Source organism: Pimephales promelas, chromosome 15 (assembly GCF_988280905.1).
Source record: "Pimephales promelas chromosome 15, fPimPro1.hap1.1, whole genome shotgun sequence".
In the NCBI taxonomy this organism is placed as follows: Eukaryota; Metazoa; Chordata; class Actinopteri; order Cypriniformes; family Leuciscidae; genus Pimephales; species Pimephales promelas.
In genome coordinates, this window is record NC_142783.1 from 4,201,107 (window position 1) to 4,219,590 (window position 18,484).

Here is an 18,484-nt window from a genome sequence, read left to right on the forward strand (position 1 = left end):
AGATAAATCAAGCAAGTCAAGTCAAGTCCTGATTAGTTTCAAGTAAAGTCAAGTCACTCTACTAAAATAAATAGAGGTAAATTTTTTCGATACATATTTATTTTTGCACAGAAAAGATGAACTTTTATACATATATTATGTATCTTATTTAATATACATTTGCTATATTAATCATATGCATATCTGTGCTACATTAATATCTGAAAATAAAATAAAATTGTGTTGTTTACACAAAACGTTCAGAGTCTAAGATGTATCGATTCTAAGATGTATAATCCAATCTGTCTAATTCAAATTAATTGAAACGGTCTAAAATGTATGAAATCTAAAATGTAATATCTTATATCTTATATAAATGTAAAATATAAAATCTAAAATGTATGAAATGTATGAGAATATAAAATGCAATTTTTTTTTTAAATTTAGTAGTTTTTCTTATCATAGCCAACAAATGTCTTCGGAAACTCCTTTTCCTCGATTTACTGAAACCTATATGTAAAACGCATTTGCAGCTGCACAGTCGTGTATATCTATGCTGCATATACAGACATCCCAACCTACAAGAATTAATTTCAGGGAGGTATATCTCAATGAATGTAATGTTAGGGAGGGGATATAAAATGTGTTAATAAATATAAAAATGGTAATATGTTATATTAACATATTTTATATTTAATAAATATTACATATTAAATAATATTATGTATATTATATATTACATTTACATAAATATTAACAAATGATTGTTTTAATTATGGAATTCTCCATAATTAACTGCTAAACTTCAGTAGAGAACAATTCTTTGTAAGGAAGGAGGGGTTTCTTTATTGTACATTTATTTGCATGTAGTATGTAGCATATGGTTTGCGTTGCTTTAAATTGGTCAGTGCAGCGCTGACTATTGAGTGTCGCTAGGAAACACGTCCGCGCTGCGCTGACGAATCGGCAAAGCCCCGCTGTCTCGTCCCACTTTTGGTTTGTTTGGCTTCCCATATCTCTGCCGTGCACACGCCGCACGCTATGTATGTTATACGCGCAGTATCTCGCTCTAGATTCCGGGAGATTTTAACTCATTTGCGGGCATCAGGGAGACGCTATCAATATGCGTGAGACTCCCGGAACTTCCGTTTGGCGCGGTTTGAATTGAGCAGCGTTAAAGGCACAGATGCCGATATAGTGATGCTGACGTCACAATATATATATATTTTAATTAACTGTATTGCTGTTTGTTTATTATATGTTCAAGTCATTGTCGAGTCTTCCACTTCAAGTCAAGTCAAGTCTCAAGTAACTTGTTCTCAAGTCAAAGTCAAGTCAAGTCATTTTTGTACTTTAATCAAGCAAGTCACAAGTCCTGAAAATTGTGACTCGAGTCAAGTCATGTGACTCGAGTCCCCCACCTCTGGAAAGCACTGATGTCATCATCCATCTGTCAAGTCAATAAATGGTCAATAGACTGCATTTATAGCCAATGGCCACCCAAGCGCTTTACATTTTGCCTCAAATTCACCCATTCACTCACTCGTTCACACACCGGCGGCGGTGTCAGCCATGCAAGGCGCCATCCAGGTCGTCGGGAGCAGCTTGGGTTCGGTGACTTGCTCACGGACACCTCGACACTTGGTCAGGTGGAACCGGGGATTGAACCACCTACCTTCTGGTTTGTAGACAAACCTACATGAACCACTGAGCCACTGCCACCCCATAATACTTTTGAGTCAATAATACTGCAGAATATTAAATGTCCCAAACTATGCAAGCCAAAAGGTGACAGTGCCAAGGAACCCAAACTCCAATCAGTGACAGAATGGATGCATTAAAGTTCAGATTGTGGATTGAAACCCTTTAGATATTTCGTCCAGTTGCTTCTGCCTGAAGATTGGGATACGTTACGCCATTATTTGGTGGGAGGGGGTGAGTTGAAGCTGGCTCTAGAGTCTGTGTGGAGGACTTGTCTGAGGACCGTCTAGTCAACGAGATCTTCAATCGGGTCTGTCTCTGAGCTCGTCTAGTTGCCATGGACTCTGCTGACACACCTGTATTTTGCTATTGTTCAAATGGTATACTACACAGCACAAACTGATCGACCTTTGCTACTTTTACAGCCAATGAGATTACTTTCTCAACATTTTAAAAGTCTGGTTCAGTGTTCGTTGTACGCTATCTCTACAGCGTCCTATCAGACTATGCCTGACGTCCTCCACCTCCCCAGCTCCACCTGCCTAGATCTGCTACGGGAGTCTTTAAGGCGCCAGTATTCTCACAGTGAAGTTATTTTTTGTTATTCACTTGGAGGCAGGGGCGTAGAATTTAGTAGGTCAGTAAATAGTGTCAGCTGCTTTCAATTAGAATTACAACTTCATTTTCTAAAGTATTTTCATGTATACAGCAGCTCTCCTGTGTGTTCATGTTTTTACTCGTGCATGACCTTGACGGACTGAACAGAAGAAATGAGTTGGAGAAGATTTCCATGTTGAAGAAGGTGAAGCCTCTAAGCCACATCCAGCTAATACCTAATCGCCGCGGACCAGAGATAGTTTGAAGGTGTCTAAAAGCCAGTGCGAACTTTTCCGGAAAGCTGTTTCAAACTCCAAACTTCGTTTTGGTTTGATTAGGTTCAAGGTTCATTCTTCAATTTTTTTCTCAGCAGATCAATTACGCCAAGACCTCACCATACTGGCAATCCAACTTTCTCATAAATATTAACATGCTAAAAGTAGTCTGAGAGTTGTCGTGACTGAACAACTTTTAACCTGACAGATACTGCAGTCACAATACAAGAACGTATCCTGTGTGGAAGTTTACCAGATTGACAAATTCGATTGACTGTAAATCAGTAATATATTGACTTCTAAAGCCACTTGTTGTAATGTTTATTTACTCATCTGTCACCTTATGTATTGACTTTCTTCAATTCACATTTGGCTAAGCCACGCCCTAGAATGTAGATTGACCAATCCAAGCGCAGGCACTTTTTCACAGCGCTCCATTGACTTTCAACACAGGCGTCTCATATTTTTGGTCTCGGCAGGCTATTACCGTCGTAGTTTTGTCCAAAATATGGTTAAACGTTGTGCCTCGGGCATTTGTAACACAGATGCGCGTTTCCCAGAGAGGTTGGAGGGGGGTGTCCGTTTTTTTCCCTTCCCAAAACCAGTGGTGGAGGAAGTACTGAATCTCAGTACTTAAGTAAAAGTACAAATAACCAGATAAATATTTACTCTAGTAAAAGTAGAAGTAACACAATGACAACCATACTTAAGTAAAAAGTAAAAAGTACCTGATTTTAAATGTACTTTAAGTATTAAAAGTAAAAGTACTTGCATAACAATTGATTCTCTTAATGACTATTTTCTAATGATTAATAAAACATTTAATTCTAACTCATTCAACCTAATACTCCTATAATGATGTTCAATAATTATGGAAAAAAAAAATTGTCATTTTTTCTGAAACAAGCTTGCAATTAGCCAATATAAAGCATGCCTATCCTTACTGTATGTTAATAACTATGTTTGGCAGTAAACACGATTAATTTATGGTGTAATTCTGAACCTCTTGGCTTGCCATAATCCTAACCAAACGTACTGTATATTACACACAGTGTGTTTCCTATGCACAAATTTTCGCGTATAAATTGCACGATAAACACACTGCGTGCGAGACGCATTTAGTTGATGTATCTATGGCAACCAAACGTCACTGGTGAGACAAACGTGTAACGAACGGACGGTCAGATTACGTTTTGGCAGGGGAAAAACTGATCAGAAAATGTAATGAAAATATAACAGAAGTTGTAGAAATGTAGTGGAGTAGAAAGTATAATAATTGCGGCAAAATTTAATGAAGTAAAAGTAAAAAGTAGGCACTATTTATTCCACTTAAGTAAAGTAAACATACGTGAAAAATGTACTTAAGTAAAGTAAAGATACGTGAAAAATGTACTTAATTAAAGTAACGAAGTATTTGTACTTCGTTACATTCCACCACTGCCCAAATCCTGACAAGTGTCAAAATCCTGTGGACGTCCTCAGTCAGCTAAACCCCGCAAAGATCAACAAGCACATCTTTTTTTGACTTCTAACCTTTCTGTGAGTGTGAAGTTATACTAGTTAGACCGTTTTATAAAGTTTTAGGTTATGATTTCGGTTCTCATACCGTTGTTGATACACTAGCACACGCTGCTAATAAATACAACGTTATACTCATGTAATCTGTTCGCTTTGTAATACCGATTATAGAAGTGAATAGAGACCTACCCAGTGTTGCTCCCTGATATTGTTAGTCCCAGCGTCCGTCTCGATTAGTAGGAAATGTGGGGATTATTTTTTTGACTGTGACCGGTAACGTTACGCTTTTGCCTCTATGTTGGATACGTTGTTTGTTTCTTGCGTTTCACCTGTAATTATGTCTTGAATATATAGCCTTCGAACGCATATTGCAGCCCCTTTTGCCTACTTCTATCGGACACTTTATTTGCTGCTTTATAAAAGTTTGATAACATTTCAGCAGGAAGAGCTGTCACAGCATAAAGCCATGCAGAGCGCAGATGAAGTTTGACGGATGTAGCAACAGTAACTACCCAGATAGCAAACTGACATTGAATCAACGTGGAAATATGACATCGAAACAACGTTGATCTGACATTGTTTTGCTCATCGAATTAACGTTGAACCAACGTCAGATGCGTCATTCTTTCAAAACTAACGGAAAATCAACTTGAAATCAACGCGTTGTTTCAACGTTATGAAAGCAAACCAATTTTCGATTTTCATTTAGCTTTGAAGAATGCCGCGTCTGACGTTGGTTCAACGTTAATTGGATGACCAAAATCAACGTTGTTTCAATGTCATGAGAGACGTCGTTTCCACGTTGATTCAATGTCAGTTTGCTGTCTGGGTAAGGGGGGCGGGGCTTAGCCAAAGGTGAATTGGAGCCTTTTCTCAGCAAATATTTGATGTGTGATTCATTTGAGTTGATGAATTAATTAATTGGCATATCATGCTATTAATTCAGTTACGTTTTTATTCTATTGACAGCCAATAGAGCTTCATAAAGCATCTTTAGATGTCACTGTCAATTATTTTATGCCATAATTATGGAGTTTCTGTTCCGTTTTCCTATCCCATGTGCAGATTATAATTGTCTCTAAACTCCAAGCTTTTATTTATGGTGATGCTTGTGTGATTGTAGTCCCACAGGTGAGCAGGGAGGGTGATCCATTTGTCTCGACGTCCCTTGAAGAGGCCATTCGGAGCATAAACAGGGCCATAGACTCCACCAGGAGGCAGCTCTTTGACGGGTGAGCAGGCAAAACATGCCAAGAAAACAATTCCTACTGCTGTGAGTCACAATGCCGTAACCCATCAGGAATTTTCTGGGACCATTTATGCCTTGGACAAAGGCTGGTCACTGCGGTGTGATTCGTGATTTCTCACTGGAAGGGGACCCTGTGCTTCGAGCTTGTTGGTGGGGGAAGGGGGGGCGAGGTATTTTGTCTGTCGAGAACATTGCCAGATCACGTTGGAGTTGATCTCATTGAGCTCATTGAGAGTGTTTTTGTTTCATAGCTGGAGAGGATTGCTTTAACTAAGACTAATGCTTTTTGTATGAAGTCTGAGAGATAATGTTATCCTTGTAAAGAGAGAATGCCAAAGATTTTTTCCTCACAAACCTCGAATGACTGTTTTAAATTTGAAATGCTAATAGTAGTTGACATTTTAACATAGATTGCCAAGACATTAAAGCACATTCAGTCCAGGACAACTGGTCATGGGTGAAAACCGTGAAACAATCTGCCCGTGTTTTTGGCTCAAATTACCTCAGATATATTGTTATAACCTGGCGCGTTCTTAGTTCACAAGAGATGATATGTGAAGTGAAGCCAACTCTCTGAAGGATAAAAATGATATTAATGCTGCAGACTTTGATGTTCTTTAGCTTTTGTTTGAATCATCCCCAACAGCTTTGGAGCAAATTATTACTGTTGATGTTGGCAAAGCGCTTATTCTTTGTTTGATCTAGTTCTCTCAAAAACCCCAATAAACACTGAATTAGAGTTGACAGTTTATTAGTAATTCTAGCATATATAAACAAGGTTGTTAGGCTGTGTAACATGTTAAGATGCCACTTATTAGAGCATGGTTGCAGGCATATATTTTGCTCAATTAAATTTAGTTTAATGTGTTATGGAAATTTAGTGAGCACACATTTTCTCTTTTTACAATTTGGGCTGCGATAACTTCTTGAAAGTAGGCAGAATCAGTAGCTGCGTTTACTTGGATCCTTATAGTCGGATTGACGGCTCAAGCGGACTTAAAAACCTTCATGTAAACACCTCGAAGGTCCAATATGTAAGAATTTTGTGGTAAAATATCCAAAAATCACTTGCACAGTGTGATATATTTCCTGCAGTTGTGTACTTACAATATCCCAAAAGTCTCCAAAGTTCTTTTATTTCAGAGAAATTCCAATTTTAAATAAGTGGTCGTACTGGAAAAAAAAATGTCGCCTGTCAATGACGCAATATCCGTGCTATCCTCGGTTTCTGCTCGTGCTGCCTTAAGGCCAATTTATACTTCTGCGTAGGGTGCGGGCAGTAGGTACGGCGTAGCATACGCACAGACGCGTCCCATACCGCGTACCCTTCGCCGTCGCCTGACGCGCACCTCTTCAAAAATGTAACCACACGTCGTGACGACGCGGACCGCAAGATCGGTGATTGGTCGGCTTGGTAGCATCGCATTTCCTCCTATGAATTTCCGCACGTACCTTCTCACGCATTTCCACCACTATCTATGATTTCCACACGGACCATCTCCTCCGACGTCTTCTCTCATTTCTGCCTTTCAGTTTTAGTAATTTCACTAAAGTGAACTGTTTTTCCACCTCAATAAGCTCCAACTCCAACATTATCAGCTGTCTTTCAGTCGCTATTGCTTGTAGTAACCTAGCCGTGAGGAATCTAAACACAGTGGAACATTGAAACCCTCCGCCGCCAACTAGCATTTCGGAGCAGTACTGCAGAGCAACCAATACCTGAACGCAAAAGTATAAATGCTCACAACGCCAACGCCGTACACTACGGCGTACCCTCGACGCAGAAGTATAAATTGGCCTTTAGCCATGGCGTAACCTTGGCGTCAGACATGGAAAACTGCGTAGTGCGTAACGTTTAGCGGCACCCAGTTCTTGTTTCGTTCAAACATAGACTTTGGGACAAACAAGGAGAACTAAAATGAGAATCAATATCAGAGTGATGTTTTTGAGATGCCGAGACTGACTTCCACTCGACAGAGAGCTAGCGTCCGTGACTAATTTAACTTTCAAAACACATTTAAATGCCGTTTTGTGTGATGGTGTAACGTTATAGCAAGTGGAACAGTGCTGCGTTTCCCTCACAAGTTTAATTCATCTAATAAACTGACCTGTGTGAGTTATCCAGCACTTGCGTGTAGTTCAATAGGATAAAATTTCGTTATTCTTTTATATCCGCGGGACTCGCATGTGAGATATGTCTCTTATTAGAAATCGCGACCTGCTTCATACCACTGTAATGTTAAAAAACGTGTTTTCACTAATCCATAAACATGATTAGATCCATCAGCTTGACAGCAAGTCCCATCATTCAGCTCATAAACATAAGTTATGCCTTTGTTATTGTTGGAAACTGCGCCCTCTTGTGGCCAAAAAAGCTACATATTGTAGCTTTAATCGATCCGATTGAGCTCGATCCGACTGGAATTTCGATCTGATTGAAAGGGGTGGTTTACTCCTTTTGTAATCCGATCGAGAGAACATATAAACACTTCAATCGGATTGAAAACTAAAAGGACTGCGCATGTGCAATGACGTTGCAATAGCGTAATGACGTATGACGCACGGAACGAGCTGTTCTTCCTGTTGGATAAAGTGTCATATAAATGAGTGTTTCGTTATTAAAAAATTCTCATTTCACTCAGTGTCTGTGAATTGAAGCAGGACTTTTGGGCGCAGGGTTTTAATGCGTGATAAATAGAAGCAGCACGGCAAAACGGTTCATGCTCATCGTCTCCAAATCACGACCAGAGATGGATAAATATTAAAGGAGTAGTTCACTTTTAAAACATCTTTTGCTGATAATTTACTCACCCCCATGTCATCCAAGATGTCCATGTCTTTCTTTCTTCAGTCGAAAGGAAATTAAGGTTTTTGATGAAAACATTCCAGCATTTTTCTCCATATAATGGACTTTACTGGTCCAAAAGACACTTTCAGTGCAAAGTGCAAAATGTTCAAAGGGCTTTAAACGATTCCAGACGATGAATACGGGGTCTTATGAAGCGAAACGATCATTCATAAAACTTAAACTTTTTTATTTATTTTTTAAATAAGCTCAAATGCTCGCCTTGCTCTGTACTGCGATGCACGTTCGTGACTCGTTCATCAAAATGAACGAATCTTTTTTATGATTCATTTGGTTCATTTAACGACTGAAACGAACTAATTGACTCGGAAAAAGATTTGTTCATTTTGATGGACGAGTTCGAACAGGAGAGTCACGAACGTGCATCTCAGAACAGAGCAAGGCGACCATTTGAGCTTATAAAACTTAAACTTTGTTATTTTATTTATTAAATGAGTGATCGTTTTGCTTGATAAGACCCTTATTCATTGTCTGGAATCATTTAAAGCCCTTTGAACAGTTTGCACTGAAAGTGTCTTTTGGACCTTGAACCGTTTGGTTCCCATTGAAGTCCATTATATGGAGAAAAATCCTGGAATGTTTTCATCAAAAACCTTAATTTCTTTTCCACTGAAGAAAGAAAGACATGGATATCTTGGATGACATGGGGGTGAGTAAATTATCAGCAAATGTTTTTTCAAAAGTGAACTACTCCTTTGAGTCTGTTGTTTAAAACAAATAAAGAACCAATAGTGGAGAATAGTTATGCGCGACCAGTGGTATATTCGTGCAGTGTGTGCATGTCAAAAAATCTATTCCGATTTGAATCTTGTGACATATAAACGCGCACTTTAACCCGATTACTTTATTTATCATTCATGTAAACACTGTGATCGGATTCATCAATCCTATTCCGATTGTGTCCATGTAAACGTAACTAATGACTGCACTTTAGGGGAAATGCATTTGAAAGCAGTGTTTAGAGTGAGCTTCAGTGGGAAAAAGGGGATGATCCAAGTTATCCGAAGTATGGAAACACTTTGTGTTAAACGCTTGAAATGAGGTCATGTGCATATGTGGCCATGTCAAGTGCTTTGGCAGATTGATTTTGCTGGTCAATGGGGTTCAGATGTGCTTTTCACTAGGAAATCATTTACAAATTTGTTGTAATAGTCTGTCAGCATTCTAACACAATGTGTGTTCCTGCAGAACATCGGGAGTTTGTGCTTTTTATTTATAATTTTGTGAATTAAAGCAAGACACTATATGCAAAAACGTCTCGGTTACGTATGTAACCCTCGTTCCCTGAGTAGGGAACGGAGACGTTACGTCAGAAGTGACGGAGATTGGGGGTTTCGCATAGAAAGCCAATCCTCTTCGAGTATTTAAAAACGAGCCAATGGCATGCAATGCCTTGGGACTGCGGAAATTTGCATAGCGTACTCCTCCCTACTCCGTGAGTATAAAAGGAGGAAGTGAACGCAACCGCAGTATGTCTTCGCTGAGGAGCCAAGACTGAACTCGGCGTCTACCCAGCGATACAGCAGAAGTGGCAGGGAGACGTAACGTCTCCGTTCCCTACTCAGGGAACGAGGGTTACATACGTAACCGAGACGTTCCCTTTCGTAGTCACTTCGAGTTACGTCAGAAGTGACGGAGATTGGGGGTCTGTGCCATCACGCCATCTTCAAGCTGTCTTCCAGTGCCCTGCGAAAGTCTGAACCCCTCCTCTCTCTTTTTTTTTTTTTTTTAGGGATTCTACTTTGTTACACAGGATTACCAAGGTACACTGGGAAACATATTCCGGAAGGGACATGTTACCAGATGCCTACCGAAGGGAGGACTTAAGAATACTCATATGGCCACGTAGGAACGCATATGGAGACACTGGAGCACCAACCGCAGGTGGCTGCTAAGATTTCAACTCCAGGGGTGGCAGATGGCTTGCCAAGGGAAGACACATGCTCAGAGAGGTTTACAGTGGATAATACACATGAGACGGTTACCAGGGGGAATCGTACGCATGGAGGCACCTAGCCAGCATCCAGAGCCACAGCAGTGGTGCCCACATCGTCGGTGCTGGAGGACTCAAGACTTCAATGGAAGAACTGAGGAAATATCGCACTTATCCAGTCCGGGGAGTGGAGTGGCGAGCAAGCGAAGACACCTGAGCAGGTCCAGAACTGGCCGAAATGAGAACGTGAGAGGACACTGGCTCAATTCGCAGATTATAGAATCTGGCGAAGGTGTTGGGTGTCGCCCAGCCTGCAGCTCTGCAGATGTCTGTTAGCGAGGCGCCGTGCGCTAAAGCCCAAGAGGAGGCCACACTCCGAGTGGAATGGGCCGTCACACCAAGGGGCACGGACGGCCTTGCTGCTGGTAAGACAAAGCAATGGCGTCCACTATCCAGTGGGACAGCCGTTGCTTTGAGAGAGCCCTTCCCTTCTGGCTCCCCCCATAACAGACAAAGAGCTGGTCTGAGGTCCTGAAACACTGAGTTCTGTCGACATAGGTGCGGAGCGCACGTACCGGACAGAGCAGTGCCAAGGCTGGGTCTGCCTCCTCCAGGGGCAGCGCTTGCAGGTTCACCACCTGGTCCCGGAAGGGAGTGGTGGGAACCTTGGGCACATATCCAGGCCGGGGTCTCAGGATCACGTGAGAGTAAGCCGGCCCGAACTCCAGGCACGCTTCGTCAACGGAGAATGCGTGCAGGTCCCCCACCCTCTTGATGGAGGCCAATGCAACCAGGAGTGCTGTCTTCATGGACAGAAACTTTAACTCTACCGATTGCAAAGGCTCAAAGGGATGCCTCTGCAGAGCACTTAAAACTACCGAGAGGTCCCAAGAGGGTACGAGGGGAGGACGAGGCGGATGCAGCCTCCTCGCTCCCCTCAGGAACCTGATGACCAGGTCGTGCTTCCCTAAGAACTTACCTTCCACTGCTTCATGAGAAGCGGCAATGGCCGTGACGTAAACCTTAAGGGTGGAGGGCGACAGCCTGCGCTCCAACCCTTCTTGCAGGAAGGAAAGCACTACACCGTTCGAACATCTCCGGGGGTCTTCTCCGCGAGAAGAACACCAATTGACGAAGAGGTTCCACTTCAACACATAAAGGTGTCTCGTGGACAACGCTCTTGCGGAAGTGATGGTTGCTGCCACCGCAGGCGCCGCCATAGACGACGAGAACCCATAGGCTTTGGAGGGGCATCTGAGAGCAACCGCCGGTTGACCGGGGGAGCCCCAGCGTACCCACAGACAGCCGCATCGCCGAGGGGAGGAAGGGCGGGGAACTGAAGCACGCTTTTTTTTTTTTATATTATTTTTATTTATTTATTTATTTTTTAGTGCGTGTCAGTTCCGCATGCAACTCGGGGAAAAAAAGGAAATTGGGGTTGGCCGTGGCCGTAAGGCGGCAGCGTTACCCAAAAACCAATTATCCAGCCGCGAGAGATCGGGATAGGGCGGAGTTCCACCCCCACCCGATGCTCACAGAGGCCCGAGATAGCACGGCCATCATCGCGGGATCAGACACGGCGACGCCGACGCTCCCGAGGGAGGCAACGCGGCCGCATCCTCACTTCCCGAGGAGTCAAGCCCGCCATGTGATGCTGCGATCGTCATCGCATCATTCTCTGGAGCGCCGAGCGAAACAGACGGTACCTCAGAGAGGCAGACGTCTGAAGCGATACAGCGCTCACTGGCTCTAACACTGAGCGGTGGGTGTGACCCGAGAAACTAACGTCGGGGTTTTTTGTCACACATTCACGGTCATATCACCCTATCCGCGAGTCGAACAGCTTCTATTTTAAGAAGCAGAACGAGTAACGGACACGGGGACTCTCACTATCAGATCATTGAGTCTCGATCACAGTGTAGAGATGCTCATGTTCCCATTCAGAAGGAACATGAGACATCCGCGAACGCTGCTCTGCATGCTGAAGCCCAGGCACACACAGAGCAGCGATCGCGACCATCAGAAAATGACATGAGACGAACGCACCCAGAAGAACACGGGCGAGTCGTCTTTAAAAAGACGTGCCGCGTGCAGCTCTTTCACTTAAAGAGAGGAGGAAATTCACTCTTTCAGCGCTGAGGCGACCAGGGAGAAGCGCAAAGTCTGGCAGACCACTGCTCAGATCGCAGGCAATGCAGAGTCTCGCTGGGTACCGCCGTCACACCAACACTGAAGAGGACGCTCGTCTCGAAGAGTCTTGAACAGTGAGAATGGCTTTCAGGAGTGAAGAGTTCTCTTGGCTCCGAAGCGAAAAACATACTGCGGTTGCGTTCACTTCCTCCTTTTATACTCACGGAGTAGGTAGGAGTACGCTATGCAAATTTCCGCAGCCCCAAGGCATTGCATGCCATTGGCTCGTTTTTAAATACTCGAAGAGGATTGGCTTTCTATGCGAAACCCCCAATCTCCGTCACTTCTGACCAGTGTTGTGCAAGTTACTTCCAAACTGTAATACATTAGGTATTACTCGTTACTGTTCTTTAAAAGTAATTCATTACCTTACAATATTACTGTCTCAGAATTGTAATGCGTTACATTACTCATGTATTACTTTTGAGTTACTTTCACCAAAATAACTAAGTAGAACTTAACTTTGGGGCTGTAACGATATGCAATATGAAACCGAAATCGCGATTCGCCACACGACTCAGATCCACAAACCTACAGAATCGCGACACACCTCTTCCAACTCCAGCGTTATTCTCCTTACCGTCCAGATCCAATGCTGCCTTATCTTTAAATTAGGCTATTAGTATTATTTGAAGTTAACATTATAAAATACGTAGACCTACACCACAAAACTAGTTGAGGATAAAATAATTTAAAATTCCAGCATTATGGCCGTGACATTTGCAGTCAAAACTTGAAATAAAAATTCTCAGAAAATACATGTATTGAAACGTATATAGGCTACTTCCTTAAAGGACAGACATTAGACATTAGACAAATATCAGTCTATGTTTTATTTTTAATATTAAGGAAAAGACACACATTCATGCGTGACAAAAAAAAAATAGGAGGCAAAATATATTTTTTGTAATTCTGTTAATTACACTGCGCAAATCGGATGAGAAGGGGTTGGCATTTTAGTTTTCGTGTTCGCATTTATGAGGAAAAAACAATGTTACAGACGCGACCGCTCTAAACTGGCACAAAAAGACTGCTTTAAAACTTTCACATAGTCTGTTGCCTTTAAGAAGTAAAATACACTGTAATACAACTGTAATACAAGCCTGACTGAACATGTAACGAGTAAAATATTACTGAAAATTGATTAGTAATGCCTTACACTACTGCGTTACAGCAAAAAGTAATATGTTACTGTAATGTATTACTTTTGTAATGCGTTACTCCCAACACTGCTTCTGACGTAACTCGAAGTGACTACGAAAGGGAACATGGCTTTTCATAATGACAAGTGGAAATAAAACATCCCAAATACACTTAGGTGTGCATCTATTTGCCTCTGTAGATTTCAGTTACAATAAATACATATCTTTAAAGGCCATTTTCTCAAAATGAGTGTATATTCTGAAAGGTTTTATTGGGGTGTTTGTTTATATATCTTTTAACTTCTTGTATAGAACATTGTATAGAGGGTATGCGCGTGACGTCACTGTCGGCCGGAGTGCTGCAGTTAATCACAGTGAGTGTCAAAAAGACTGAACGGCTGTATATGTTTTCAGCGTGAATGCCGCGAAAAACAAACACAACACATACAAAGTGGGAAAGAGCTTTGCGATTGACTGTACAACTAGATTTGACAAAAAATCAGAGGTATATTTTTACAGACTGCTATAGAAAGAGGAGCAAATGGATCGAAACAACTGGACTCCAGTCAGCGAAAGCTGGATTTGCAGTTTTCATTTTGTGTCGATATGATGAATTTAGCTGTAAAACCATACCCATATATTTTGTATTGTTATATATATTAACAACTCCTCAATTTAATATTTATCATTGCATATTCTGCATTATTGGGTGTTTTTTTAATAAACACTGACCAAAAAAAAAAACTATAAAGTTTTAGGGCTGGACAATATGATGATATATATATATATAGGCTATATATAACACTGATATAAGTGATCACCCGGATTTAGACCTACCTATATTGTATTTATATAAAGCGTTCACAGGCAAATTTGCTTTATGTTTAGGTCTATATTGCTTTTATTTCCCCGGTGTCGAAATCAGGCAAACATACATGTCAGGCAACACGATTCCTGCTGCATGTCGATATCCATGGATCACTGGATCTTTAGTAAGTTGTAAGGAACACTATATTGAGTCCAAGATTTAGTTTAAAATGATAAAATGTTTCGTTTTAGTCACATTTTCGCAGTTTCCCCTATTAAATCCAGTCACGCAGCAGATCTTTTGCCACTCAGTCGGGCTGAGGGGGGTTGTTCTGGCGGGAAAGTGACGGGAAAAAACAGTATTTTCTGATGTACTGTATGAAGAGATTTCCAAAATTCTGATTTCTGGTCTGGAAATGTAAGCAAATTAGTACATATTTAATTAGATGATTTATTTGCATATTTAAACATAACATTTCATATAACTAAAATGTTTGCAATTCTTCTGGGGAAGTATGATGATATCCATAAAAATCTCTTCCCTACGGTTTGAGAATGATTTTGAATCGACTGATTGTGAAGAAATTATGAAACTTATCTATTAATCTGTCCGTCAGGCATAATACATGTCTATAGTTTGCCATTTTGTATTCTCTTCCAGAGTGAGTCTGAATGGCTTTTGTGAATGTGGAAGTTAATGTGTTCTCCACCATCATCAGATCTCCTCGTACCCCTGCCGAGCTCTTGGCTCTGTTTCGTTACCCTCGGGACCCCTACACGGTGGAGCAGGCCAGAGCTGGAGAGATATTTGAGCAGACCCTACTTCTTATCCAGAGGCATGTCAACCAGGGCCTCATGGTGGACACGAATGGAACAGGTATCTCACACCAACATCCCGCTCTTCAAATTAGATTTTTTTTTATTTTATTCAAATGTCCGGCTAATATATGGCAAAAGAAATGTCTGCTTTACCAAATGGTCAGCAGACACTGTGGCGCTTCGTGCTGCAGGAGAAACAACTCAGTGTTTTTTCTGGTTATGACAACAGCACAGCTTTCATTGCCACACTATGGCAAAATGGCCCCACATGTTTGGACAAGCCTTGCCCCGATTTGAGCATTTACCCTCCAGACACATTCACTGACGCAAAGACCATGAAGGGGTCAACACAACTCTATCCAGGCACAATTACTGACTACCCTTGGGTGAAAGAAGTGCACTTTAGTATGCTTAAAAAAAGTACTTAATATAGTTTAAAAGAACAGATCAAGTGTGAACTGCATATAATGTTTTCAGAATCTTAATTACATGTTATTTACAATTAAATTAAAATGTGTTATAGTAATTAAATGCAATTAGTTCACTTAAAAAAAAAAAGAAACAGTCGTGAAAGTGTACTCTCTTCACACTTGTGTCTTTAATACATTTAAAAAAAAAATCTAATTATTACTTTATTAGATAACTAATTAGGCGCACTTCTTTTTCACGAGGGGAGTCTACCGTAGAAAAACTTGTAACTATCATCAGAGGGTCTGCTCCAATTTACAGCTTATTTTTATTAATAATCATCCACTTAGATAGCAACAGACAGTTATATTTTTATGTACCGTTTAGGGGCAGGTTTATCTAAAATGGTTGCAAGTACAATAATATATAATTCCTTAATATAATTAATTGCAGAAATAAATGCAGACATTTGTCATGTGTTAAAACATATAAAAAAAAATAAGGATTAAGGTGTGGATGCTAAAATGTGATCAATATTTAAGGAAAATATGTGACTACTTAATGCTTACACCATGTACGATTTTTAGAGTCATTCAATTTATATCAAAGAGTAGAGTTTCGAAGGACTTGGCATATGTGTTCTAAACCAGGGGAAATTGTAAAAAAAAAAAAAAAAAAAAATAGATTACAATAAATAAGTTAATAAATAAATGAGACCAAAATACAAATATAGTAGTTAGATATTAATATATTAAATAGATTAAATTAGATTGAAATAAATAAATTAAAATTTTGATTAATATAAATAAATAAATGTTGGTTAAAATCTAATTAAACAGATACAACAGTACATTACTATAGTGAATAGAATGTAATGTAATTTAACTTATAGAAACTAATTTTAGATTTATAATATATATTTTTTTTCAGTGTATACATTGGGTATTTATAAAAGATAGATACCTTTTAAATTTTAGGATGATTATATTTGGGGGTCTGTGGCTTGGTTTTGGTTTTGGTTCCATGTTTTCCTGAGAATGGGAAACATGGAAGATCAATCTCCCTCTAGAGGACACTATGGGGAACGCCATGACCGGTGTCTGAAGTGCGAGTATAAACACGACAATGAACATAAATTAGCCAGCAACAGCCTATGAGAAAGACTTAGAAAGTCAAGGTAACTAAAACTTAAAATATTGAAAATGGTTTTAAAAGCATTGTAACATGAATCCAAATGTGGTTTAATTAAAGTCTTGTGAAGTATATGATGATTTTGGGTGAACTATTCCTTTAATTCCTTTCATTACAACAACATTTATGTCTCTTTACAAGTTTAAATAAACGTCTTTATAATAGGAGCAAAACACAAAATAATGACGTCTTATTTTTTTTGTTGGTAAGATACTTTTTTTATTTATTTTTTTTAATGTGGTCAACATTTTACAAGATGCCCACTCTTTTACAGCCTACCGCTACAATGACTTGGTGTCTCCACGTTTCCTGGATATGATAGCTAACCTGTCTGGCTGCACGGCCCATCGACGCATCAACAATTGCTCGGACATCTGCTTCCACCAGAAGTATCGCACTCACGATGGCACCTGTAACAACCTGCAGCACCCCATGTGGGGCGCCTCGCTCACTGCCTTTGAACGCTTGCTAAAGTCCGTCTATGACAATGGCTTCAATCTCCCACGTGGCACCACTGAGAGATGGCACAACGGCTTCCCTCTGCCACTTCCACGTCTCGTCTCCACCACCATGATCGGCTCAGAGACCATCACCCCAGACGATCGCTACACACACATGCTTATGCAATGGGGCCAGTTCCTGGACCACGACCTGGACTCAACCGTGGTATCCCTCAGCCAGTCGCGTTTCTCTGATGGACAGTTGTGTACCTCGGTGTGCACCAACGACCCACCTTGCTTTCCCATCATGTTTCCACCCAACGACCCACGGCAGCGGCGCAATGGGGCACGGTGCATGTTCTTTGTGCGCTCCAGTCCCGTTTGCGGCAGCGGGATGACATCTCTGCTTATGAACTCCGTGTATCCCCGCGAGCAAATGAACCAGCTCACATCCTACATTGATGCTTCCAATGTTTACGGCAGCTCGCATCACGAAGCCGAAGAGATTCGTGACTTGGCCAGCCATAGGGGCATGTTGCGCCAGGGTATCGTGCAACGCACTGGCAAGTCGCTGCTCCCCTTTGCAACCGGGCCACCAACAGAGTGCATGCGGGATGAAAACGAGAGTCCCATTCCTTGCTTTCTAGCTGGTGACCATCGTGCCAATGAGCAGCTTGGGTTGACGGCTATGCACACGATTTGGTTCCGTGAGCATAACCGAATAGCCAGTGAGTTGCTTCGTCTCAACCCCCATTGGGATGGTGACACCATTTACCATGAGGCACGGAAGATAGTCGGAGCCCAGATGCAGCATATAACCTACAGCCATTGGCTGCCTAAAATACTGGGTGAGGCTGGGATAAGGCTAATGGGTGACTATCAAGGCTATAATCCCAATATCAACGCTGGGATCCTCAACGCTTTTGCCACTGCTGCCTTCCGCTTCGGTCATACGCTAATTAACCCCATTTTATACCGGCTCGATGAAAACTTCCAGCCCATTCAGCAAGGACACATCTCACTTCATAAGGCTTTTTTCTCACCCTTCCGTATTGTAAACGAAGGAGGCATTGATCCTTTGCTCCGTGGTTTGTTCGGAGTGGCGGGGAAAATGCGAGTGTCCACTCAACTGCTTAACACAGAACTTACCGAACGCCTTTTCTCAATGGCGCATGCGGTGGCACTTGACCTTGCAGCCATGAATATCCAAAGGGGGCGTGACCATGGCATACCCTCATATAATGACTACCGGGTGTACTGCAACCTCACCTCCGCACAGACTTTTGACGATCTGAGGAATGAGATTCAGAACCCCAGTGTGCGAGAGAAGCTTCAAAGGTTAGCCACATCCATTGCTGTTGAAAGCCAC

The 18,484-nt window shown here is 41.4% G+C and overlaps 1 protein-coding gene across 1 annotated transcript in view; it reads left to right on the forward strand.

Moving 5' to 3' along the window:
* Window positions 1-18,484, forward strand: part of pxdn (peroxidasin) — a 106,589-nt gene that overhangs the window by 69,031 nt on the left and 19,074 nt on the right. The window contains exons 15-17 of the mRNA XM_039651074.2: window positions 5,194-5,302; window positions 14,977-15,134; window positions 16,950-18,453. Coding sequence (XP_039507008.2) covers window positions 5,194-5,302; window positions 14,977-15,134; window positions 16,950-18,453 — 1,771 coding nt within the window. The remainder of the gene's footprint in view (window positions 1-5,193; window positions 5,303-14,976; window positions 15,135-16,949; window positions 18,454-18,484) is intronic.